A 26,042-nucleotide genomic window follows, 5' to 3' on the forward strand; every position below is an offset into this window, starting at 1 on the left:
CTCCGCCCATAACAACCCCTCAACCCTCCCAGGCTTGGGGGGTTGTTATGGGCAGAGGGGGGTATCAAAGGAGGGAGGGTATCAAAGGAGGGGGGGGGGGGGGGGCATCAAAGGTGGGAGGGGGGGCATCAAGAGAGGGGGGGTGTCTCTGCAGAAACTGATCCAGAGCAGCAGAACAGCTGTGAGTTTCTGGAGGAACCGGATTCCCTGCAGGTTCTGACCTGGTTCCTGATCCACTCAGCGTATGTAAACTTCTGGTTTCAGCGCAGGCAGACCAGAAGTTTACATACACTCTATGGAAACACGCTGCTTCCTGTCTGACAGGAAACCAGGCCGAGCGTTTCCTGTTTGGGTCCTTCATTGTTTCTGTTTGCTGTTAATAACGAGGGAAACCTGACTACGCGTTGCCATGGTTACCATCTTTTCTTTCTCAAAAACATCCCATCAATGAACCAAATTAAAACATTTTTAGTTTTGAGTTTAAAAACTAAAAATGTTTTAGTTTCTAAACGTCTAAAACTAAAATCACAAAAAAATTAATTTTTTTCAGCTCAACAAACTAAACATGAAACATTTTAGTCCCATTTTTGGTAGGAAAGAAATGAATAAATCATCCAAAACTTTCATGTTGACAGAAAGTGAAACTTTATTCATTTATTTTGGACTCTGTTTTACAGTGTAAGTCAAACAGATGTTGTTCTATTTACATGAAATTAAAGGGAAAGAAGAAAGTTTGGTTATTAAAAGATGAATAATTTTAGTTGTTTCTAATATTTTGGTTAAAAAATTTGAATTAGTGAATCATCATTTCTTTCCCAATTGACCCACAAATGCATTGACCAGCTGTGCCAGTGGGACAGTTTGTATCATTCAGGGGCCACAAATGGCCCTCAGGCCACACTTTGAACCCCCTGCATTAATCATTACAGATTAATAAGATTTTCTGCTCTGCTAATTGTTTTTCTATGTTTCATGTTTCCAGATGTTTTCTGACCCAAACTATGCATCTGTTCACATGTCCAGAGGCTAAAATACCAACAGAGAGAAAACGTGGTGGAAGGCAAAACTCCTCCTGCATTCTTCTTCTTTATTTAAACATGGATGCCAAATCAATCAAGCTGAATGTTTAGAGAGGAGCTGAAAGGACAAGTCTGGAGCGTGTTAGCTCAGCATGGTAGCAACGCATGCTAGCACTGCATGCTAGCACCGCATGCTAGCACCGCATGCTAGCGCATCATGCTAGCACTGCATGCTAGCGCTGCGACACGGTGAGATGCTCTGTTGACAGAACGGCGGCAGCGCTGCCAAGAGTCCAGATGTGTCAGAGTTCTTGTTGCTTCTTCCATGTTGCAGCAGAAACATCAGGAAACTTTGATCAAACTTTGATTGTTGATTTCTTATTCATATTTAAAAATGTAGATTTAAAAAATGTTTTTCATGGAGTAACTGACTTTGTTGGTCTGTTTGACTTTTGCTTTTCATGAAAACATGATCTGATCTTGTTGGACGTTTTTCCTTCCAGATGACTTTCTAATGTCCATCTTTAGCTAATGATGTTGTGTAAACGTCTGCTGTTAGTCCTGCTCTTTCCACAGGTGTGCTCTGATATTATGGGATGGATTTTCCTGCTCAGCACACGACTTTTGTTCTAACTGAGGCTAAAAATTATGACTTGAACTCTCAGGTCAGCCTGAGGCACGACTTTCACTGGGAACCCAGAACCGCCAATAAAATCATTTCCATGTCAAGAAACATCCAACATTCAGGGCTGATGGTTTCCTGACAGTGACAGAGAGAGGTGGTTGAACCGGCAACCTTTAGGCAGCCGCAGCGATTAGTTCACATGTTTTTATCTGTTCATCCGATACCAGAGTCAGAAACTCATCGGTGCGAGAAAACAAGGTGTGGCATTTCTGAAGAACTGGGGAGGTTTGCAGAAAAATGCATCAGTGAGAAAAACTCCCAACATGTTGGAAAACTCTAATTCATCAGATTAGAGTTCTGATGAAGATCCAGAAACGTCACTGGAAATCTGCAGATTCAGAAACAACCAAGTTTGTTTCAGGTGAAGTTTGTTCAGTCTTCATGTTTCCTCCAAATTTCAACACATCTGTTCTGGTAACATGACTAAGGTATGTGGCGACTCTGTCATGGCGTGACAAAGCTGCTGAGGTGTGGCGGCTTCAGCAAACTTTCCTTTTGACACCTTTTATTGGTCTGATTGCAACAGGTGAGCTCAGGTGTTCCAGAAGTTGCTCATATAGAGCGGCGTGTTGAAGGGGCGCAGCTAACGAGACATTAGCATCATTCCTGCCTGATGAGGTGAGCCGCTCTCTGATTAGCTGATGGAATATGAGGCATGGTTCCAGGAGTTGGGACCTGCTTGCTGGAGGTGGGTGGAGGGTCTACAGGCAATAAAACTGTCAGCGTCTGTCAGCGAGTGAACACCGACTCGTCCCTCCTTTAATGACTGGAGGAGCTGAAACGGCGGTTCTCAGGTTCTTCAGGACCGGTTGGGTCCGCCTGCAGCGAGATGTTCGATAATAACGCAGAACATGAGGTGAAGCTTTCGGGCTCAAAATAAGATCACACCTCAAAATAAATGTTTTACTGCATCTGTAGTTTGGGTGGAGGCTAAGGAATCTGATTTACACGTTAAGCTTTAATTTGCCTCTTGTAACTTCCAGATCAGGCGACGAGGCCCGACTGTCACGGTTCCGGTTCTGCTCTGAGCGCCCAGACAGTCAGTACTGACCCATCAGAGCGCATCCCCCTCTAATACACCCAAACACAAGTCCCTGGCTGCAGAACTGCGGGCCACTGGGGCCCACCAACCCAATACCACCACCCCTCTTCTAGTTGGTGTTGGTTCTGTTGGTTCTGTTGGAACCAGGGCGATTCTGGTCCCTTCAAGACGCAGGACCAGAATCGCCTTGAAACCACATTGTGGTTGTTCTCCATGACATCTCCAAACTCCTCCCACCCCGAGTTTTTCCCTTAGCATCCACCCAGCCGCATGGTCTGCCGGTACCCATCAGCTGCTTCTGGGGCCCCATCGGCCAAAAAGGCCCGATAGGACCCCTTCTCCAGGCTGCAGCGTCACCAGCAGGTTCAACGGTTCTTTCCTTGCTATATAAATCAAGTTTCACTTCCTTCCTGTGGATCTTTGGTTTGTGGGTAAAAACTGAGCCAGTCGTTTGACTTGGTGGGTCAGAGAGGAAAACGTGTCGCATTTTAAACTGCATGTTGCAACAAACCCAGTCAGTTTGTTCAGTGAGACCAAGAATGCTGATTATGCAACAACATGGAGAGAAAAGCAACAGAATAAAAGAACGTTCCTCCCGGTTCCTATCCGTTGACATTATTTGATTGTTAGAAAACAGCAGCTCTTTGTCAGATTTTAAAATGTGTTTGAAGTTCCTAAGAATGAAATGCGATCCGTTTCCCTGCCAGGCGTCTCTTCCTGGAGGAGCAGGACGTTTCCCGCGGTCCGGCTCATTGTTCTGGTCCAGCAGGATATTGCTCTGCTCTTCCTGAAGCCAAGGCTCCGGGTCAGGAATGTTTTTAATGAACATGTTTCTGCACCGCGTCCTGATCGGCTGTTCCCTGGAAGCACTGGAGATGAAAGGTTTGGACTAGGCCATGCCCTGCAGCAACTCCACTTCTCTGCTGCTAAAGGAATTCAAACTGCTGCTTCTCATCGAGGCGCGAAGAGACACAAACTGTCACCGCAGGCAGCAGCAGATTCCTGGACCAGACGTCTGTCAGCAAGTCTAACTGCTGCATGCCGGACCTGAACGGGTCCGTCGGGTCAGAACCCAACATGGGTCACAGCAGTTACTTCTGCTGCTAGAAAACTCTCCAAACGCTACAGCAATCCAGAGGTTTACTTAGAGCAGCACATCCTGAAGCAACATGCAGTTTGTTTTGCATTCCTGCTGCGCGTTGAGCCGGTTTCCCTCTGCTGCTGTTATCTCAGACACACCCACTACACACAAAGGTTCTGGCAGGTTCTGTTGGCAGAGACTCACTGACAAGCAGGATCTGGTGGTACAACGGTTACGCAACTCAGGCTGCAGTCTGCTGCTTCTGAGTGCAACAGTGTTGCTGCTCTGCACCGACAAAGACACATATCTAAGAGATAAAACGCTGAGGGGCAGCGGTGGCGGCCCTCAGCGGCAGCGGCGGCCCTCAGCGGTGGCCCTCAGCGGCGGCAGCCCTCAGCAGCGGCGGCCCTCAGCGGCGGCGGCGGCCCTCAGCGGCGGCGGCGGCGGCCCTCAGCACCACCATCACAGGTTCAAGTCCTGGCCGTTGATTTTTTTAAGGTTTTTTCATCTCGTCTGAGATTCAACAGGGAAACAGGTTGAGAGACGAGACACGAGCCGTAAAGCATCGCTGGGCAGACCGACGGGTCAAAGGTCATCCATCAGCTAAACCACAGAGATGGTGACTGACTTAGCAGAACCGCACCTGATAAAGCAGAACCGGGTTAGAACCGGGTCAGCCTCACGATGTCAGCAGCAGCACCAGCTGTAAGGCACGGCGGTGGAGGGGTGATGGGACAGAGCCTGCAGGTGTGCTACCGTTTCTCTGGGATCTCACTTCCTCTCTCAGTCCACAAACACAAAACATTCATCTACATGTCCCCAGATATGGAACTGTGTCCCTCTGTCGTTTGGTGATGGACTGCAGACGTCCAGAGACGGTCCCACACCTGGAGACGGTCCCACACCTGGAGACGGTCCCCGTTGAAGGAGGATGGGGGACCAACACACGATGACACCCAGAATGATGACGTCTTCAGAACCCAAGCCTTCTCTGGATCTTTTCTGGGTCAGAACCAGGACCTCCAATGTGACAGAAAGTTCACCCAAGTCTTAAAAAAGAGGAACATTTTATAACAATAATTTTCTCAAAAACGGCCGCCATCTTGAAAAATGTCCAGTGGCTGATGGGAAATATGAAAAACATCCGCGCTAGCATGCTAGAGGGGTTAGCATGCTAATGTTTATGTTTTTACAGTAATCTGCTGCTGCCAAAGGTTTCCCAGTTTACAGCAGCGGTTCTGTCAGGTCAAAGGTCACCAGTGGGTGACGTGGAGGAGCAGATCTCTGCGGGTCACACCCCGGTGACAAATACCAGAACCGAACACAAAGCCGAGCTGAGTCAGCGACCCTAAACTGGCCAAAGGTCATGATGACGCTGAACCAGCAACATCTTCTCTCTATAAACAAGATGGCCGCCGGACGGAGGAGACAAGATGGAGGGAAGCAGACACATCGGCTGTTACCTGCTGGGAAGCACGGCAGCGGAGGGATGATGCTGTGGGCCGCAGCCACATGGTGCTGCAGAACCATTCAAGTTTGAAAGTTTGGAGCTGAACTTCCCCAGCAGCATTAAAACGACCGGACCCCGGATCAGAACCGGATCGTCCTCAGGACGGGGCTGTGAACCCGGCCGCCCCGTTGGTTCCGGTCCAAATTCGGCGACTCGTCTCGTTCTCTCTGTGGTGCAGCTGCAGCCGACGTGTTGCTGCTATGGAAACATTTTATTATTAATGTCACAAACTTTCATCCACAGGAAGTCGGGTTTACATTTGAACCTTTATTACGTAAAAACACAGAAATAGATGCTAGATGTTCTCTGATGGACCGGGCCAAAACCAGAGGTTCTGCAGAACGGCTGGGTCCAGTTGGAAAGTGCAGACTGAATGGAACACTGTGCTACTGCACCCCCTGCTGGACGGACCTATGAAACACCTGGGAACCGGATCTAAATGAGGCCTCAGAGGTTCTGGACCGCTGATCAGAACCAGGCAGAACCAGGACATGGTTCTATGCAGTAACACGTGAATTCCAGCAGAACTAACAGCGGCTCTGGCCCAGATTCGGTTCTGTGAGCCAGAAACCTGCAGCAGAGAACCAAACGGAGCGGATCCTGGTCATGAGCCACAGCTCTGCATTTTATTTAAGGTAACAAACTTTCAGTTTAACCCCCTCTGAACCAAACAGCGACAACAAGAAGTTTGAACTGGAACAGGAACAGGAAGTGACGGACAGAAGCCGCCGATCCTTCAGGCTCTGCTGCTGGACCCACAGCCTGCAGGGGGCGCTTCAGGAGCAGGGTGGAGCGGGAGGAAGACCAGCCTGCAGTCCTGAGAAGAAGAACAGACCGGAAGCAGCAGGTGAGCTGAGCCTGACAGCTGAGCAGAGCGAGCTGAGCGCTGCAGCCTGACCTCTGCTGGCGGGGCGGGGTATGACAGGAAGTGCGGGATCATCAGCGGCCTGCAGAGGTCGTCATACAGGCCGGAGGGGAGCGCAGGTAGGAACGGCAGGTGGAGCAGGAGGTCAGGGGGCGGAGCCAAGGAGGAGCGGGAAGAGAGGGGGGAGAGGAGCTGAGGAAGAGGAGGAGGAGGAAGACCTGGCAGGAGCAGGAAATGATGCTCATGTTAGGACTCTTATTAAAAATAAAATATGGAAACACAATATTTACTTCGTTATTTAATCCACTGACCATCAGACATTTGTGTAAAGCTACAGTTAATAATTCTGTTGGCAAATAATGAAAACAAATTCAATTAATTCACATTCTCTCCTGTTTTATCCCAAAATGATGAATTATTATAAAAACAGAATTTAAGTTGAACTGAAAGCTGGTTGATCGTCACTCCAGCTGAAAAATATTCACTCCTAAATATTTTAATCTTCCTGCATTTAGCAGAAATTTATATTTTAATTCACTTTATGCTCATATCTTGACTGATTTACTGAACTGATTCTACTTTATACTTAATATTTACCTAATAAATGGAGTGACTTTAATTCTTAATGGTTTCTCTTTTATTGAAACATACAATCAGGTTTTTAGGCTAAAATGAATAAAAAATAGAATAAATGTTTAATGTTTGTATTTTAGCTCAAATGTGCAGAAAAAACCGAGAGTTTGTTTAAAAATAAGTTTTTAACTGAATATCGTGTTGGAAGTTCTTACAGGTCGGAACATCTCTGCCGTCCGGACCGGAACCGGGCTCTCCTCGCGGTTCCGGCCGCTGGTTCCGGACATCTGGACCCAAACCGTCCGGGTCCCGGGTCCCGGCGGCAGCAGCGGGGTCTCCCGCCGCCCTGCGACCGGCCCGCGGCTTCGGGTTCCGGGGCCGATCTCGGGTTCTGCTCAGGTTCCGCTGGAGCGCATTGACCTGGGTCCGCCGGGTGATCAGGCCGCACTTCCAGCACTCACAGCCGGAGAACGGGCAGCACCTGCTGTGGCCCTTCTTCCGGATGATGAAGCCGTGGTGCCGGCACCGGGAGCATTTGGGCTGCCGCGGTTCGGACATGGCGGGAATCATCCAGCCCGCTCCGGTTTAGCTTTAAATCACCATCGAGTTTCTCGTTGGGAAAGTATCAATGTCCCACCGAGCCGACCAATCAGAGACCGCCCTCGTCACCATGGTACCAGCTGCGGGGATTCCCACCCAGTCCAGGTGTGGAGCCGGGGCCAGAGGCCCCACGTGGGTCCCGGCGCCTGATTGGCTGGAATTCTGATGGTCGTGACCCTCATGGCTCCATCCAATGGTTCCGACCAAAAATGGCACATATATGGTCATTTTATTACATTTATTAATACAAAGATTTCATTGATAATAAAACGTGAACCTTTCTCACGCTAGCATTAAATAAAGTCAATAAAAATATTAAAAGTATCTCAATGCGTTTCTGGTCATCAAAACAGAACATAATCAGATTTAGTCACAATAAACATTCATCTTTAAGGATTTTTATTCTGTGCAGTAACATATTTTATTTCTATGCATTTAGAAATAAAATAAAGTGAGAACGCCACAGCTGATTTTACGCAAAATATCAAACCAAATCCACAGATTAAGACTGTTGCAGGTATCATCTTCTGTTGTGGCTGAACTAAAGTATAATCCAAAAAATATTGAACATCATCACTTCTAATCTTCCAAAATAAAATCCTTTAAGATGCAAAAATCTGATCAAAGTTTTACTTTGATAGGTAGATTTAGTTTGGTTTGGTAAAACCTCAGACTGACTCTGGTGTAAATAAAAGGTTTCAGATGAAATCATGTTGGACCGTCTGGCAGCGGCTCAGAAAACATGGCAGCTTTAAATGGTTCATCAGTTTGTTTCTCCATAGCGACCGATGACAGGGTGAGTCTTTTATATAAACAGCTTCTTTTTCAACAAACTCAGAGACATAAAGAACAAAGACAACCGCACATTAACATATCTTACAGAATATTTTAATATAACATAATATTTTTTTAGTGTATTTCTTTTTTTATATATAACTTCTGTAAAACAGCAGAAATATTTAAGCATATGAGACTTTAAACCATTAACATCTCCAAAATATGAAAAATATTATTTGATAAAAATATTTCAAGTTAAAAGAAAAAAACTGCAAAATATAAATATTTAATATTTTTACATATCTGGGAAGCAGACTATTGTTTTATCCAAAGAATATAAAGTTTGCCATTAATCTGTATGACTTAATAGAAAATAAATAAATGACATTATAATGATTATCTGTTTAAAATGAAAAATGTGGCAATTTATAATATTCTTAGTGTTGATTCTAGAAAGTAGGCTCCTACATTTTGGACAATACAAATATTATAATAATAATAATAATCATTGACTACTTTGTAAAAATGTAACTATTCTTAATAACAGCCTTTAAGGGTTAAATCCCCCAGAATTTATTTGAATATTGTTGATTGATATTTAAAGTGGAAAACATAAAAATATATTATTTCAACAGCAGTTTGTGAGACGTGGACGTCTTGTTGAATAGTTTCATTTGACCTACATTTATTAGAAAAACTCAACTTCAGCAGTAATTTTTCAGTCTTTATTCATACAGCAAACAAAACAAAAATAAAGAAACAGATTTAGTTCTTTTCATTTTTGTGTTTATTTACAGGCTTCAGGTGTAACAATAAATGTTCTCGTCCCATTTAGCTATAAATACACCAAACAAGGCTGGATGACTCCTCTCTAAAATACATCCTTCAAACCTCAAACACAGCAAAAAAATAAGCTTTTAAAGGATATAGCTGTTATGTCTTTAATACGTTAGTAAATCATGCGAAGCAGAAATATAGAGTATGAAAATAAAAGGAGCTATAGATCAAATGTGCTGCTTTACAAAAAAGATCTACCATCAGTGTCAAATATAAAAACTGGCTGAGCTGCGAAGCTTGAAGATCTTTCTCAAAGAAACATTTTTACTAATCATCGCTACAGTCGCCATACATCGCCTGGGAAATAAAGTCAATGTTATGATCTTAATCTTGGTTAATACGTTTCGGTGTTTCTTCTGCAGCCAGACTGGAAACCTGCTCACCTTTCAGTCAGGCACCAGTTTGAGGTCTGCAGCTTCTCCCAGTGAAAGTTTGCTAAGCAACCAGACCGAGCAGCAGAGCGGGGAGTTTCAGTCCTGAGGAGCAGCGTCCACTGGAGTCCAGCGCCGACGTCTGAGCAGAGAGACCAGCTGAAGGCTGAAGGAAGTTCCTGGAACAGAACAAAACATCAGATTCCAACAATCTGGCATCAGATCAGAAATGCTTCTCTCTAGATTTACCTTTCTGCCATCCAGAACAGCAGGGATTTATTGGTGTTGGTCAAACCAGGTCTCTCTTGCTATGTGTCCATCTCACAGTGTGCACATGTTGCTCCGACTGCAGGGTTTATGGTTATGAAGTTGAGTTTATAGTGTAAATATGGCAGTGTGGCCCATGAGAGAGAAGATCTTGAAGCTTGGCGTTCTTGAGGCAGACTATCGATAGATTCCATCTTCTGCTCTGCAGAGAAGCTTTTTGTCCTTTCAGAAATATACACATGTTCAGAAACCCTAGTTTGTACATCCAATCTGGTTCTGCTAACAATTTTTCTAGGAAATAAATGAGTGTTTCTGGAAGACTAGATGCTTATTTTATAATTGTTAGTCAGGTAGGCTGTAGGTGGTCGGCTGTACTGCTTACAGTACATGATAATGGATCTGATGAGGTGCCATACAGTGTAAAATATACAATAAAGTGAATGAATATATTGGTGGAGAAAGGAACGTTTTGTAACACCCCCATGCAGAGCAGAATAAAGGAGGTCTTTATCCCACAGGGATGCAGGCATCTGGTGAGCGTTGCTCCGCCTCCTGCTCAGTAACGCCGGCTGTAGCTCGGCGAACCGAAGGATGACGACGAGAAGGTTGTTGTGAAACTTGACCCTGTGGCATCAAAGCTTCCTCTCCTGGAGCCGGATCTGGAGCCGGTTCTGGAACCAGAGCGGGATCCGGTCGCAGAGCCAGAGCCGCTGATGCTATACGGACTGTAAAGGCCTTTGGTGGACTGAGACGAAGCTTCGAGCAGCCGCAGACCGGTTCCTTCCTCGATCATGCTTCTCTCCATGGCGTCCTTGTAGGAGATCTTGAGCTTGGTTTTGGGGCAGGTGAGGTACTTGGAATAGGCACTGACATCTCGTAACTTCTGGGCGGTGCGGGCGTCTAAGGTGCCCTTCTTCACAGCCTCATCAATAGAGACTCTACCAGAAGCATCTGGTTCAATCAGCCCGCCGGTGAGATACTGGACCTCAAGGAACCGCTGGCCGGCTTCGTAGTAAAGCCATCCTTTCTTCAGAGCTTGAGCAGCAGACATTTTGCTCTTAGTTCGGGGATCTTCAAACCCATTGTGCGCCTTCTGGGCTAAACTGATGCGGTCCACCATGATCTTATCCACCAGCCCTTTATTCATTGCATCAGCCACAGAGAACTTCTCTCCTGTGTTCGGGTCAATGATCCCTCCAGTGCAGGCCTGCGCTTCCAGCAGCCTTTGACCTGTTATGTTGTCCACAAGATTTCGGTGAATTGCCTCTGTGATGGAAACCTTCTCCAGCGTGTCTGTGTCCAGTATCCCGGCCACAGGCCCGGTCTCCTCAGTTGGGTCGTTCCATGTGGTTGCGGGTGTTTTTATGGAAGGCACTGGGCTGGCGGTGTAGGAGGAAGAGGAGCCAAAGGAGGATGAGCGTGATCTACTGCCGCTCATGTTTCCAGACAGCATGTCTGCGAATTCTGTGATGGACAGGGTTCCGGCTCGGTACTGATCCAGAGCAGACTTATCTATCAGGCCTCTTGTGATGGCATCGTCAATGTCATATTGCCGTCCAGACCTTCTGTCGATGATCATGGACTTTACGACTCCATCCGAGGAGGTTATCGTTATCTCCTCCCACTCACACTCCTGCTCTGAAAGCTCTATATAGGTCTGGTGATCAATCAGTCCTTTTTGGTATGCTTCATAAACGGACATTTCTTTGCCCGATTCTGGATCGACAATGACAACCCTTCGCTTGCGAACAGAAGACTTGGACGACGTCTTCCTCTCGCGTTTCTTCTCTTTCAGCAGCAGGAGACGAAGGCCGGTCTCTGGGTCTGTCATGCATCTCTCCATCAGCTGCAGGTAGGTGAGGTTTTCCTCTGTGTTTGGATCAAAGAAGCCCTTTGTGTCATCAGAGGGATCAGTGAGAATCGTGTTCATTTCCTCATCAAAGAGTCCACGTTCATATGCTGTTTCAACGGGCAAACGGTGGCTCTCCTGGGGATCGATGATCCCCCCGGTAGCGATCTGGGCCTCCAGCAGCCGAATGCCATGGTCTTTCAGAATCAGATTCTTTTTCATAGCCTGGAACAGAGAGACTACCTGGCCAGAGTAAGGGTCTCTGTAGCCTGTGACGGCTCGTTCAGCTGAGAGGAGTTTGTCTTTAAACTCTGGGCCAACCACGGCCATTTTAACAGCCTCTGTGACATTCAGTTTCAGGTTTTTGATGGGGTCAATCACATATCCTGTAGCAGCTTGAGCTTCAAGCAGCTCAAAGGCGGTTCCCGGCCTGATCATGTTCTTCTTCATTGCTTGGTAAATAGAAAGACGGTCTTTGGTAGATTCGACATAAACGCCTGCTATGCAGCTGGTGCCCTCAAGGTACTTCTTCAGATCTCTGCTGACCTCCTCCACTGTGATGATGCCTTCAATGAGCTCGCTGTAGGTCTTCTGGTCAATAATCTGTGAACGGAGGAGCTCATCTGCAGGGATGGTTTTTCTGAGACCCTTGAAGAGAAGTCGTCTGTCTGCCAGGGAAAGCAGCCGGAGTCCACTTTCTTTATCAACTCTGCATCTCTTCAGCAGCTGAGCGTAAGTCTGTTTCTCATCCGTTGTTGGGTCAATGTAACCTCGGACGTCCGCTGTAGGTTCAGTTATCCTGTCAAGGGTTTCTTTGTTAATGTAGCCACGCTGCATGGCCACATCCAGGGGAAGGTGGAAGTAGTACTCCGGATCCATCAGTCCTCCAGTGGCATTCTGGGCTTCCAAAAGCCTCAAGGCATATTCTTCTGAAATCAGGTCTTTCTTCATGGCCTGGAAGAGAGAAATGACTTTTCCGCTGTACGGATCCTTGTATCCTGTTACTGCACGCTCAGCTGAGAGCAGTTTATCATGGATCTCAGGCCCAACAAGGCCCTTACGTACAGCTTCATCAACGGTTAGGAGCTCGTCTTTTACAGGGTCGATCATGAATCCTGTTGCTGCCTGCGCCTCGAGAAGTTTCACAGCGACTTCAGGCTTAATCTGGCCGTTCTTCATAGCCTGGTAAATGCTGATTTTAGGAGGACTGTCTGACATGATTCCCGCAATGCAACCTGTTCCAAAGAGGTACTGCTTCACTGACGGCATCTCCATCACCTCCTGGACGCTCATCTTCTCCTGTTTCAGGAGGTTGTACGTCTGCAGGTCAATAATCCGAGCGCTGTACAGGTCCTCAATAGTAACCCTTCTCCTGATCACGTCACATGACATGCTCTGCTCCAGCTTCACAGTTTCTCTTTGCTCAATGATTTCGATGATGATGATGAGCATCCTTTCCTTTGTGATTTGGCCCAAGCGGTACTGCTCCAGGAGCCGCCTCCTCTCCTCTTCAGGAAGCATGTTTGAGTTCATCACCTCCCAGATGGTCAAGCTCTTTCCTGCAAAGCTCTGATGAGGGATCTCAATCTGAGTGTTGGCTAGGTCTTGTTGAGCTTGCTCCTCTGTGTACTCATAGGACTTCTCAGTCACGGCAGGAGCTTCAACTTTCGACAGAGGCAGGTAGCACAGACCGGTGTTGGGGTCTCTTCTGCATTTCTCCAGCAGCTGGCTGTAAGTCACCCGTTCATTGGTGTTGGGGTTGGTGAAGCCTTTGATGTCGCCTGTCTGTTCGCTGAATGATTTCAACATTTCTTTACTGAAGAAGCCACGCTGGACGGCTGCGTCATTGGGAACCCGATGGCTGCTGACTGGATCGATTATTCCACCAGTTGTGATCTGAGCTTCTAGAATAGGAATAGCATGCTCCCTTAACACCAGTTCCTTCTTCATGGCCTGGAACAGGGAGATCTTGTTGCCAGTATATGGGTCTTTGTATCCTGTCACTGCTTTTTCAGCTGATAGAAGTTTCTCATGAAGCTCAGGACCAACAACTCCAGCCTTCACAGCATCATCCACAGAATATTTCTGTTTTTTTACTGGATCGGTTATAAATCCGGTACCAGCTTGGGCCTCAAGAAGAGCCAGTCCAGTGCTATGCTGTATAACACGCCGTCTCATAGCTTCATAAATGCTTAGCTTCTCGTCTGAGCCTTCCATGGCGACGCCATCGATGCGGTCAGTGCCATGCAGGTACTTTCTGACTTTGTCAGTTTGACCAACCTCTTTGGGAGCCTTCTTCCCCTGCTGGAGTTGGTCAAATGTGGCTTTGTCAATGATGTTGGAATCAAACAGAGAGCTGGCGGTGACTGGTTCTCTCAGGCCTTCAAAACAAGCCTCTTCCTTTGTTTTGTCCTCTTTTTCATCAATGGTTGTTATCACAATCTTTATGAGCTTCTCGATTGTTACCAATCCCATCCTGTACTGACGGATCAGCTCCAGCCTCTGTTCCTCAGTGACGTACTTAGAGTTTATGATTTCCCAAATTGTGACTTTTCTTCCTTTGAAGGGTCCATATTCCAGCTCCATTGTCTTCTGGCTTAGGGCCTCTTTCGTTTTGGCCTCTGTTATTTGTTTGTCCTCCTTAGGCTTTGGGGCCTTCTTTGACAGAGGAAGTAATGGCAATCCAGTTTCTTTGTCTGTGACACATTTATACATGAGTTGTGCGTAGGTGGCATCCTGCTGTGAGTTGGGATCATAAAAAACTTTTGTCTCGTCTGTGTTTTGATTCAGAGTCTTGTCGATTTCTTCATCAAAGTATCCTCGCTTGCAGGCGACCTCATTAGGGATGCGACAGCTTTTAATGGGATCGATAACTCCTCCCGTTGAGAGCTGAGCTTCCAGCAGACGGATGCCTTGGTCTTTCTTTACGAGGCCTTTGCTCATGGCTTCAAAAACGGACACCTTTTTCCCTGTGTAGGGATCTCTGTAGCCGCTGACGGCTCGCTCTGCTGACAGGAGGCGTTCGTGCAGCTCTGGACCGACAAGACCTGATTTAACGGCTTCATCAACAGGCATACGCTCATTTTTCACAGGATCTATCATGAATCCTGTTGCCGCTTGAGCTTCGAGGAGATTCCCAGCCGTCTCTGGGGAGAGTAATTCCTTTTTCAAGGCTTGATAGAACGGCATTTTCTCTTTGGTTGGTTCATTCAGGAGACCTGCGATGCTGGGCGTTCCTTGCAGAGCCTTCTTCACGGCATCCATCTCAGAAACTTCTTTAACTGAGATCTTCCCATTGCTCAGCTTGTTGAACAAGTCTTTGTTTATAATCTTAGACTCTAGCAGCTCAGTGGCGCTCACTGGAGCCCTCAGACCGTTGAAGACATTTCCACTATCCTTCTCCTTGTCTTCCACAACAGTGATGACGATCTTGATGACTTTCTCTACGGTGATCTTGCCTGTCTTGTACTGGCGGATCAGTTCTCTTCTTTGCTCCTCTGTGAAATACTCTGAGTTTATCACCTCCCAGATGGTGACGGTCTTTCCTTTAAACTTTCCAAACGGAACATCAACATTGGATCTGCTGAACACCTCTTTAGTCTCCATATCTGTGTAGGTTCTCTCTCTCTGACCGGCTCTTTCCGTCACCGGTAACATCAGCAGGCCGGTGTCTGGGTCTTTGGTGCATTTCTCCAGCAGCTGTTTGTAGGTGAGTGGCTCCTGAGTGCTGGGGTCAGTGAATAACTTGGACTCTTCACTGGGATTCGTCAGTTTCTTGTTCATGTCTGCATCAAAGTGGCCTTCCTTGTAAGCTGCCTGAAGCGGGACTCTGTGACTGTTAATGGGATCCACTATCCCACCGGTGGCGAGCTGCACATCCAGGAATTTGGTGGCTTGCTCTTTACCAATGAGGCCCTTCTTCATGGCCTCAAACAGAGAGATTCTGGCTCCAGTGTATGGATCTCTAAAGCCAGTGGCTGCGCGCTCAGCAGAAAGCATCCGGTCGTGGAGCTCAGGCCCAACTAACTCCTCCTTAACAGCCTCGTCTACAGACAGAAGTTTATTTCTCACCGGATCAACAATGAAGCCTGAAGCTGCTTGAGATTCCAGAAGCATGGCGGCAGACTCCGGAGTGATCTGGTTTTCTGTCATGGCGTTGTAGACGCTCTTCTTCTCCTTAGATGGAGTCAGGATGCCTCCGACGCAGTCCTGGCCCTTCAGACACCATCGAACTTTGTCTGTCTTTTCCAGCTCCTGCACAGTGACTTTGCCTTTTCTTAGTTTGTCCAGGTCCTTCTTGGTCAGGACACCGAGGTCAAAGAGTCTCTCTGCAGGAACCTTCTCTCTGATTCCATCAAATGCGTAGGGAGATCCTCCATCTTTCTTCACCCTGTCCACTTCGACGGCACCATTCAGAACCTTTCTGGTTGTTCCCACCATCGTCATGGAGACCAGCTGCTCCTCGGGAACGTCGTCAGTCTGAACTTCCATTTCCTTAGTTCTGGTCGTTCCCGTTTTAGAAGTTCCTTCCAGGCTCTGGAGTTTCTCTCTGAGCTTCTTGTTCTCGTCCTCCAGGAGTTTCTCCTGTTCCATCCTCTTCTTCTCAAGCTCCTCCACCTCCTTCTGCTTGGCTTTCATCTCTTCTTCAGCCTCTTTCTGCTTCTTCACAGCCTCGTCCATCACGGCCTGCAGCTTCTTCCTCTCCTCCTCCATGAGAGCGCGCTGGCGCTCCTGTTCTTCTTTGAACGCCTTGGCCTTCTTCACCTCATCCTCATACTGCTTCTCCAGCTTCTTCTTCTCGTCTTCAACGGCTCGCTCTCTCTTCAGCAGCAGCTCCTTCTCGCTGAGGAACGACTGTTGAAGGATGACCTTCTGCTGCTCAATCTGCTCCTGCTGGGCGGTCGCCATCTGTCAGACCAAAGGAAGATTAAGTTGGTCAGAGAAAATCACTCATGACTTCTAGTCATGAACTAGTTTCTGTATTTTAATAACTCTACCTGCTGGGTTTTCTTCTGCAGCTCCTCAGCATCTTTTCTCAGCTTCTTCTTCTCGTCCTCCAGCTCAGCGATGGCTTTCTTCAGATCATCGGCCTCTCTGGTGCTCTGCAGCCTCTGCGTCTCCAGCTTCTGCACCACCGTTTCCGTTGCCTGTTTTTCGGTCTCCTGCAGACGAGCTTTGGCTTCATCGGCTTGCTTCCTGAACTTCTTGGCCTCGTCCTCGGCTTTCGTCTGGGCGGCGCTGAGCTCCGTGACTCTGAGCTTCAGCTTCTCGGCCTCAGCGGACGCTTCCAGCTGCCTGGAGCGCTCCACTTCCAGAGACTTCTGGAAGTCTTCGGTGTCCTTGTGGAGGCGCTGCTGGATCTGCTGTTTGTCCTGCTGTAGTTTTTTAGCCGTCTCCTGGGCCCGGTCCTTCAGCTTCTGCAGCTCCTCAGCTTCAGCCTTCAGTCTTGTGGCCTCCTGGATGGCCTGCATCTTCTCCTTCAGCATCTTCTCGGCAAGCGCTCTCTGCTCGGCGAGGTCTGCCTCAGCCGCCTGCCTCTGCCTGGCAGCATCTTCGGCCTCCACTGCGAGCCGAGCGGCCTCCGCTGCCAGGTGCCGCATCTTCTCGGCCTCCTCCTGGAGCAACTTCTGGGTGCTGTCTTGGTCTTTCTGCATGAGGAGGCGGTTTTGCTCCTCGATCTTCAGTTTGACTTTGAGGAGCTCGTCCATCTGATTCTTGACTCTGGAGAGCTCTTGCTCCACCTGCGCTTTCTGTTTGACGGCGTCGTTGACTTCTCCTTTAACTCTCTGCAGCTCAGCGTCCAGAAGCTCCTTCTGCTTGTCTGTTTCCTCCAGCTGCAGCTTGATGGCTGAAAGCTCCTTCTCTACCTGAGACTTCTGCTTCAGCGCCTGCTCCGCCTCCTTCTTGTGTTTGGCCATGTCTGCGTCCGCCTGCTGCTTCTGCTGCAGCGCCGCAGCTTCGGCCGCAGCCCGCCGCGATGCCTCCTCCTCTGCCTCCTTCCTCAGTCTCTCTGCATCTCGTTGAGCTCTGGCCTGTTTCGCGGCTTCTTCTTCTGCAGATTTTTTCTGCTTCTCTGCCTCCTGGGCTTTCTGGCGAAGCAATGCCGCCTCTTTCTCTGCCTCCTCTTTGGCCTTGTCAGCGGCTTGGGCGAGCTTCTTTGCATTGTTAAACTCGTCTCTGAGCTTCTCCTGAGCGAGGACATCCTCTTTGTTCTTGCTCAGGACGTTTTGGGCCTTCTGCTCTGCAGCGCTGCATTTCTGCGCCGCCTCCTTGGCCAGGACCACCTGCCTCTCCGCCTCTTTCTCGGCGTTGCTCCTCTGCTGATTGGCTTCCTCCGCCTTCTTCTTGAGCCGCTCCACTTCCTGCTGAGCGGCCTTGCATTGGCGAGCCGCCTCTTCTTCTGCTGCAGTGATTCTCTTCACCTTCTCCTCAGCTTCCTTCCTCTTCTTCTCCTCCTCTGCTGCCAGTTGTTTCAGTTTCTCCGCCTCTTCTTCGGCCTGCAGCCTGCTCTTCTGCGTCTGCTCTGCAGCGTCCTTCAGCTTCTTCAGCTCCTGCTCCAGGCTGGACTTCTCCTTCGCTGCTTTCTCAAAGTTGAGCCTGATGATGCGGATCTCCTCCTCCACCACCGTCTTCTGCCTCAGAGTTTCCTCCACCACAGTCTTCTGTCTCTCCAGCTCGGACTGGGACGAGCCCTTCAGCTGACTCATCTTCTCCTCGATCTGCTGCTTGTGCTGGGCGGCCTGGTCCTCCAGGAGCTTCCTCTGATACGCCTCTTCCTCAGCCTTCCTCTTCAGCCTCTCGTTCTCGGCCTCCTTGGCCTTCAGGGCGATCTCTGCCTGCGTCTTCACCTGCGTGGCCTCGTCCATGGCGGCCAGCTTCTCCTTGAGGATCTCGTCTGCCTCGACCCTCTGCCGCGCCGCCTCTTCCTCGGCCCTCTGCCGCTGCCTCTGGGCCTCCTCGGCGACGGCTCGGAGCCGCGCCGCCTCCTCGGCCAGCCGCTTCATCTTCAGAGCCTCTGACTCCAGCAGCTGCTTGCTCTTTTCCGTCTTGGACAGCGTCTCCTGCTCAGCTTTGACCTTCATCTGCAGCAGGGCGTCCATCTCTCGGCGGACCCTGGCCAGCTCGTCCTCCAGCTGTTTCCTCTGGCTCTCTGCGGCGCTCACCTCGTTCTTCAGCCGCTGCAGCTCGCCGTCCAGCAGCGTCCTCTGCTGGTCGGCGTGCTCGAAGTCGGCCTTGAGGCGGATGCACTCCTGCTCGGCGGACAGCTTCTGCTGAGCGATCTGCTCGGCGAACTGCCGCTGCTTCTCCAGCTCCTTCTCGGCGCCGTCCTTCTGCTTCAGCGCCGCCTCCTCCGCCTTGGTCCTCCGCTTGGCGTCTCGCTCGGCTTCCACCTTCTGCCGCTCGGCCTCCTGCTGAGCCTGGCTCTTCTTCTGGGCTTCCTCCTCGGCCTGCAGCCGCAGGCGCAACGCCTCGTTGGCTTTTTGCCTCCATGTCTCCACCTCCTGCTCCGCCCGCTGCCTGGCTCTGTCGGCTTCGTCCTGCAGCTTCCTGAGCCGCTCGGCTTCCTCCTGCAGCTGCAGCACCGCGCCCTGCTCCTTCTTCAGCGACTCCTCCAGCTGGCTGGTCTTCTCGGTGAACAGCGAGGCCTTGGTCTGCATTTGGGTGGCGGCGCTCCGCTGTGCCACCTCCTCCACCACCTTGACCTGCCTCAGCTGCTCCTCCTCGGCCTGCTTCACGCGCCGCTCTGCCTCCTCTGCCTGCGTTTTGAACCTCTGCAGCTCCTCCAGGGCTTTCTGCTTCTGCTTGGCCGCCTCCCTCTCGGCTTCTGCTTTGCGCTTCAGCTCTTCCTCTGCGGTTTTCTTCTTCTGGGTCTCCTCTGCCACCTGCCTGCGGAGCCGCTCCGCCTCGTCCTGAGCGGCCCTGCGGAGCGTGTCGGCCTCGGCGGCCCGGTCCCGGAGGCTCTGCAGCTCGGACTCGGCGGAGGTTTTCTGCCTCACGGTGGTCTCCAGCTGGATGCGGACCAGGCGGATCTCCTCCTCGATCTTGGAGCGGCTGTCCAGCGCCTCCTGCAGCTGCTGGCTCTTGGACCTGGCCTCCTGCTCCGACAGACTCCTCAGCTGCTGCAGCTCCTGCTGGATGTTTTTCTTCTGCTGCTCGGAGTCGGCGGCCGCGCCCTGCCTCCTGCTGGCCTCCTGCTGCATCTGCAGCTTCAGCTCCTGCGCCTCTTGCTCCGCTCTGGCTGCCGACTGAGCCTGAGCTTCAGCCAGCCGCTTCTGCTTGTCCAACTCGGCCTGAACCTCGGCCAGCTTCCTCCTTTCCTCTTCTTTCAGCAGCTCGGATGTTTTCTGGTTGGGTTGAAGCAAAGAGGACGAAGATTAGAGACGCGCAGCTACAGAAACACGTGGAGGCTTTATGTCCTCCATTAAATCATTCCTAGGAGGTTTTCTCAAGAAACAAGAGAATCTGGCATTAAACAAGTTTCATTGAGCCAGAAAGAAAATCAACACAAATGACATACTTTTATATCTTCAGATAAAGAGAAAAAAAATGTGGTTTATTTCTCACTCCTCATATTAATAAAAATATTTCAAGATGTTTTATTTTAACACAATAAAACTCAAGATAATGACAATGTATTTTGTCATCTTAAGATATTTATTTCAGGAAAAATCAATACATCTGAGAAAAGTTACAAATATGAAATCATCTTCAGATAATTGTTTCTTCAGTTTTCTTAAATAATTATCTGAAGATAATGAGATAATTTCTTTCCAAGGAAAACATAAATGAAATCTTTTTCTCATTATTTTATCACCTACAGGAAATATCTCCTTCCACTTCACATCAGTTTCTCATAAGAGAAAAAAATATCAGAATATGAACGTTTTTGGAGGAATTTGAAAATCTTTTAATCTAGAATTGATTAATTTTCTAGTCATTTATGGTCCCAAAATGGGGAATATTTTGGGTTGGGGAGAACAAGATTCACAACTAAATAAATATCTTAAATATATACAAAAATGCTTTTTTTAGAGAAAACATTTGCTTCTCTTACTGATAAAATATCTGAATATTATCTGAAAAACGACCAGAAAATACTCCAAATATTGAGAAATTTTTCCCCAGAATTATTTCCTCATGTTGAGACAATATTTTTCTCTAAATAAGAAAATCGCTTTTCTTCTAATGAAACTTTATTTTGTTTTCTTGTGTAAGGAGAAAGTTATCAGAAGGAAAACTCAAAGGTTTTATTGGCTCTTTATTTGATAGTGAATTGACAGGAAAGTGGGTAACGAGAGAAGCAAAGGTCAGCAGGCCGGGACTCGAACCTGCGACGTTTCCGTGTGTGGAAGCTGCTGAACCGCTGCATCCACTGCACCAGGATGTAAACTAACTTTTAAACTTTGGGGGAAAGTTATTTTTCGAGGCGTTTAAAGCTGTGCTGTTTTGGGTGGACTCAAGGACCTTTGACCTTTTAAAGCTCCTATGGGCGTTGACGGTGCATTCAGGAACCATCTGTAAACTACTGAGTTTCTGGTTTTATCTTTTTATCCCGTCCAGCAGAACTTCTTGGAACTGTTTAAAGCTAAGGAAGAAAACTCTGGATCTGTTCAGAAAACCAAGGTCAGTGGAGCCACGTGGGTCCTGGAGGCCCGGCAGGCCCGGCAGGCCCGGCAGGCCCGGCAGGCCCGGCATCCTGCACACCCACTGCAGCTCCACTGACACTTTGCTCACTTGCTTCACCACGTTTTCCTTCATCGGCTGTTCAATGTTAATGTGAACTCAGAGTGCAGGCAGCAGATTAGGATTACAGTCTGAAAACATTTGGGTTTGGCATCAAATTGCTGGAAACTCTTATTTTCTTTCTGAAGCTTCAGAAAACAACCAACTAGACCTGCAGGATTACAGCTGAGAGGTTTTATGAAAGTTAATCTTCAACTTTCTGCTCATAAACTAAACAGGAAGTTCAGGGAATAAACTATAATCCAGATTAATAATTTATTCCAGAAGCAGAGCAGGGATGGAAACGTTGGGTTTGTCTGGTTTCTGATATTTTATGACGTCTGAACAGCATAAAAACTTTTTTCTTTTCAAAACGGAGTCCAGCGGTTGGGTTCGGACCGGTTCTTGGATCCGATGCTTTTCAAACCGATTTCAGTGGGAATGTCACGCCGCAGTTCCTCCTGGTCGTTCGACACGGACTCAGGCGGGAAGCGTTGAAGGATGAAGCTGTCGTGACTGGACCGCTGGACGTTTCGGTAACCGCCTGGTACCTCCACCACTGCCTCTAAACCCGGTTCTGCTGCCCCCTGGTGGACAGCAGATCAGATCATGTCCAGTATGTGGGTGATCTGCATCTGGTCCAGCTCATTTCTGAATCATGAGTCGAGTTCTTGAGACGTTTCTCTCCTCGCTCCATCGTCTCCTGGATTTCCTCCTTAAAGCGAAAGTCGGCCTACAGGCAGATTCTGTCACGGTTTAAGACCCAGAAACCGGCAGGGTTCTGTTTGGTTTCGCACAAAGCTCCAGATATCAGATGTTTAGAAATATTCTTCCTTCATCTCAGAACCATCCTGATGTCAAACCCAAACAGTTCAGACCGACTCTGAGATGTTGCTGCTTTACACCAAAAACTCTTTAAATCAACTTTTGATGAAAAGCTTAAAATAACCAGCAGGAAGTTCTCAGCATCATGCAGACATGGAAAAAAACTGAAACTAAACTCCCAGCAGTTTGAACAAAACTGGTTTTGAGCAGCAAACGGAGAACAAATGAGAAATCCCACACTGACTGAGGACATGAAGGCAACACGCAGGCAGGAGAACGAGCTGAATGGAACAAAGAAGTTCAGCATCTAGAAACCGTCAGATCCTCCAGATTCACCAAACCAGTTCTCTGAACCAGTTCACCGGACCAGTTCACTTGTCCAGTTCAACGGACCAGTTCACTGAATCAGTTCACCGGACCAGTTTACTTGTCCAGTTCACTGGACCAGTTCTCTGAACCAGTTCACTTGTCCAGTTCACCGGACCAGTTCACTTGTCCAGTTCAACGGACCAGTTCACTGAATCAGTTCACCGGACCAGTTCACTTGTCCAGTTCACTGGACCAGTTCTCTGAACCAGTTCACTTGTCCAGTTCACCGGACTAGTTCACTGAACCAGTTCACTTGTCCAGTTCACCGGACCAGTTCACTTGTCCACTTCACCTGTCCAGTTCTCTGAACCAGTTCACTGGACCAGTTCACTTGTCCAGTTCACCGGACCAGTTCACTTGCCCAGTTCACTGTTTCAGTTCTTTGGAGCAGTTCACTGAACCAGTTCTCTGAACCAGTTCACCGGACCAGTTCACTTGTCCAGTTCACTGGACCAGTTCTCTGAACCAGTTCACCGGCCCAGTTCCCCGGCCAGTTCATCGAACCAGTTCAACGGACTAGTTCATCGAACCAGTTCACTGTTCCAGTTCTTTGGAGCAGTTCTCTGAACCCGATCAGTTCTGTAGTTCAGTTCTGGACCTCCGTGCTGACACAAAGTTCTGGTCCGGTCCAGCTGAGGAGGAACCATAAAGTTTCCTGTTTGGTTCTGGTGTCACGGTTTAAAGTGTCCCTGCAGAAAGCGGCACTAGGGGTCGTGGTTCCTCACAGAAACATTCAGAATCTGCCGGACCGGGTCGGAACCAGCAGCTCTGAACCGGACCTTCTTGGTACCTTTACTGTTTGTTGGATCCGTTCAAGTTTATAAACATTAAAAAGTGAATAATTCTGAAATGAGGAAGCTCAGATTTTCTTTCTGAAAAAAAAACTGAAAACTTAAGTAAACTAAGAAGATAAAAACCGAAATTACAGATTTAAAAAATAATCAATATTTCAATAACATGAAAGTGGATCTGAAAGATTTCTGAGATTTCTGAACTTTCCCCACAGACAGGAAGTGATGTTGTTGTTAAATACCTGTGTGCTGGGGGAACATTCACCATGCAGCAGGTCAGAGGAGCCAAACAGAAGAGAAAGTTAGAAACCAAGGAGAACCGGCAGGAAGGGGCGGAGCCAGCCAGCCATGTGACCCACCGGCTTCCTGTTTGCCGACCGGGTCACATGGTCGACACGGAGGACGGACGGTTTCGCCGCGGCGAGGCGGGAACCGTTTCCGTCGGCCGGACCCGCGGGTCCAAACGGCCCGGTCGGCGGGAGCTGCGCTCACCTGGTCGGCCTCCAGGCGGCGCTGCGCGTCGGAGACGAAGCGGAGGCTCTGTGCGGCGAGCGTCATCAGCTCGCTGTAGCGGCTCCGCAGCGACACGTACTGCAGACACACAGACACATCAGGTTCTGGTTCTGGACCCAAATGCCTCAGCAAGCCTCCTCCCCCCTCGCTTTAAGCCCCGTCCCCTGACCTCCTGGATGACGCCGTCGGAGGACGTCTCCATCCGCGGTTTCTTCAGAGGAGAAGACGTGGGATCCTGCAGCGCTCTGTAGGTCAGCACCAGCAGCTCGTAATCCTTCAGAACACAAAGTCCAAACGGGTCAGAACCGACCGGAACGCCGGTTCCACCGCACGGCAGCAGCTGCTCAGCGACCCTCACCTTGATGGAGTCGATGTACGCTTTGGCGTTATTGTAGCAACTCTCCACTTCGTCTCGGTTCTTCTTCATTTCCTCCAGGAGTTTCTGAAACAAACAAAGTTTTAAAAAATATTAGTATGATTGATATTTATAAAAGCATTTCTGTGGTTATTGTCTGAGTTTTTATATAATAGTTATATTTTATATTATGTATCGTTTCACGCCCTAACCCCCCACCTCCTCCTGGGCCAGCCGGTCCCGCAGCGCCGCTCCGTCTCCGATGGCGACATCCTGGACGTCCTGGTGTCTCCGCCGGACGTCTTCCAGCCAGCGGCTCAGCGACTCGCAGCTCTCCCTGTGGCTGCGCATGCGGCGCTGCAGCTGCTGCAGCTCCCGCAGCCGCAGGTCCGTCTGGGCCAGCAGGTTCTGCCGGCGCTCCAGCAGGCCGGCCGCCAGCCGCCGGTACCGCTCCAGCTCGTCGTCGCGTTCGCCGTGGATCCGGCTCGTCCTGTCGCCGACGGCGGCCGCCGCGCGCCGCAGCTCGTCCTGCAGCCGGTCGAAGACGGCCCGGTCGGCCTCGGCCTCGCCGCACAGCGCCTGGGCGGAGAGACGCGGTGGTCAGCCGGAGCGCCGGGAAGACCGGAGCCTGCGAGAATCCAGACGGATCGGGTCGCTACCTTCAGCTGGCCGCGCTGCTCCTCCACCTCCGGCTCCGACGCCGGAACCTTGGCCGCGTCCCGCAGGCGTGACTCCAGGCTCTGCAGCGACTCCTCGGCATCGTTGGCGTTCCTGATCACAACGTCGATGGTCTTCAGCCTGGAACGCCGGAAACAGATCAGGAAACAACAGGAAGCTGTGTGGAGCCCCTCCCACACCTATTTCTGCAGGCTGATGGTCAGCTGGCTGAAAGCCTCTTTATAAGAGATGAAAACTGTTCCCAACCAGAGCAGAAACCATTTCTTCAACATTGACATGAAATATATGAATTTATCTGTCGGTTTTGACAAAATGAAAATATTTGAACGGAAAATCTGCCGAGTTTTTAAAAACTGATAAATGCTGGAAGCCTGAGAACGGTGAAAGCTGACTGGTCCTCACCTGTCCAGGTAGACGGCGGACAGCCCGTAGACGGCCTCCATCTTCTTCAGGGTCAGGTCCAGCTCGGAGCGCAGAATCGGACCGGCGCCGGCCGGCTGCGGACCCGCCAGAACCGCCTCCGTCTTGTCAGAGACGGCGCCGAGCTCCTTCTGCAGGCCCTCCAGCTCGGCCTGGACCTTCTGCACAGACACAGAACCGGGTCAGAACCAGAGCAGAACCGGAGCAGAACCGGGTCAGAAGCAGCCAGTACCATCTGCTCGGCCGTCTTGGCGGCGCAGGCCCTCAGCGGCTCGCCGTCGGCCGGCTGCCGCAGACGCGTCAGCGTTTTGTTCTCGCATCGCTCCAGACGCAGACGCAGGTCCTTCATCTGGGTCAGGAAGGTCTGACACAGCGACTCGTCCTGATCACCTGGAGGGGGCGGGGCACGAGACACAGACAACACCTGAGCAGGAGGGGGGGAGCAGAGCTCTGGAGAGGTCAGAGGTCAACATATATCCTGCAACTGCCAAGTCCCCTGGGCTGCAGACCACAGAGTGGGCGGGGCCTGATGTCAGGGTTCACTCTGTGCTCCTTTCATTCTAAACTTTTCCAGGCTGAAGACGCTTACCGCCTTTACCAAACACTCGGACCACCGAACACGACATGCGAACATCTACAGCCTGAAATGAAAACTTTAGTCTCTTAACTCACTGTGGTTGTTCCTCCTAACCTGAAGGAGGCGCTGTTTGGTAAATGTGACTGCCAGGATAAAACCACGATTCGGGTGTTTTGAGTTATTTACAGATTCTGAAAGTGTGGATTCTAATCTTTCCAATTATAGGAAACACATCAAAAAAGTCCTTCAGTGCAACTATTTGGTGCATTAATAACATTTTATTTGTAATTTCAAAGCATAAAAAAAGCAACATAG

At 49.3% G+C, this 26,042-nt stretch overlaps 2 protein-coding genes across 9 annotated transcripts in view; both read right to left on the bottom strand.

Annotated features, from left to right (window-relative positions):
* Positions 1 to 5,935: 5,935 nt before the first annotated feature.
* On the bottom strand, positions 5,936 to 7,333 carry LOC116731565 (doublesex- and mab-3-related transcription factor C2-like). Its single transcript, XM_032581388.1, has 3 exons — positions 6,991 to 7,333; positions 6,236 to 6,420; positions 5,936 to 6,154 (listed from the first exon to the last, which is right to left on the bottom strand). Exons 1-3 carry the CDS (start codon positions 7,331 to 7,333, stop codon positions 6,074 to 6,076), a joined length of 609 nt encoding a protein of 202 aa, XP_032437279.1. The 3' UTR covers positions 5,936 to 6,073.
* Positions 7,334 to 8,863: 1,530 nt separating this feature from the next.
* pleca (plectin a) overlaps positions 8,864 to 26,042 on the bottom strand; it is a 69,306-nt gene continuing 52,127 nt past the window's right edge. For all 8 annotated transcript variants that reach the window (XM_032580064.1, XM_032580066.1, XM_032580063.1 and 5 more), the window contains 10 exons: positions 25,383 to 25,540; positions 25,133 to 25,311; positions 24,712 to 24,850; positions 24,272 to 24,631; positions 24,056 to 24,139; positions 23,867 to 23,971; positions 23,677 to 23,775; positions 16,474 to 19,821; positions 9,610 to 16,384; positions 8,864 to 9,539 (listed from right to left, as the gene is read on the bottom strand). In XM_032580064.1, coding sequence (XP_032435955.1) covers positions 10,184 to 16,384; positions 16,474 to 19,821; positions 23,677 to 23,775; positions 23,867 to 23,971; positions 24,056 to 24,139; positions 24,272 to 24,631; positions 24,712 to 24,850; positions 25,133 to 25,311; positions 25,383 to 25,540 — 10,673 coding nt within the window. In that variant the 3' untranslated portion in view covers positions 8,864 to 9,539; positions 9,610 to 10,183. The remainder of the gene's footprint in view (positions 9,540 to 9,609; positions 16,385 to 16,473; positions 19,822 to 23,676; positions 23,776 to 23,866; positions 23,972 to 24,055; positions 24,140 to 24,271; positions 24,632 to 24,711; positions 24,851 to 25,132; positions 25,312 to 25,382; positions 25,541 to 26,042) is intronic.

The sequence above is a fragment of the Xiphophorus hellerii genome, chromosome 13, assembly GCF_003331165.1.
Source record: "Xiphophorus hellerii strain 12219 chromosome 13, Xiphophorus_hellerii-4.1, whole genome shotgun sequence".
NCBI classification, from domain to species: Eukaryota; Metazoa; Chordata; class Actinopteri; order Cyprinodontiformes; family Poeciliidae; genus Xiphophorus; species Xiphophorus hellerii.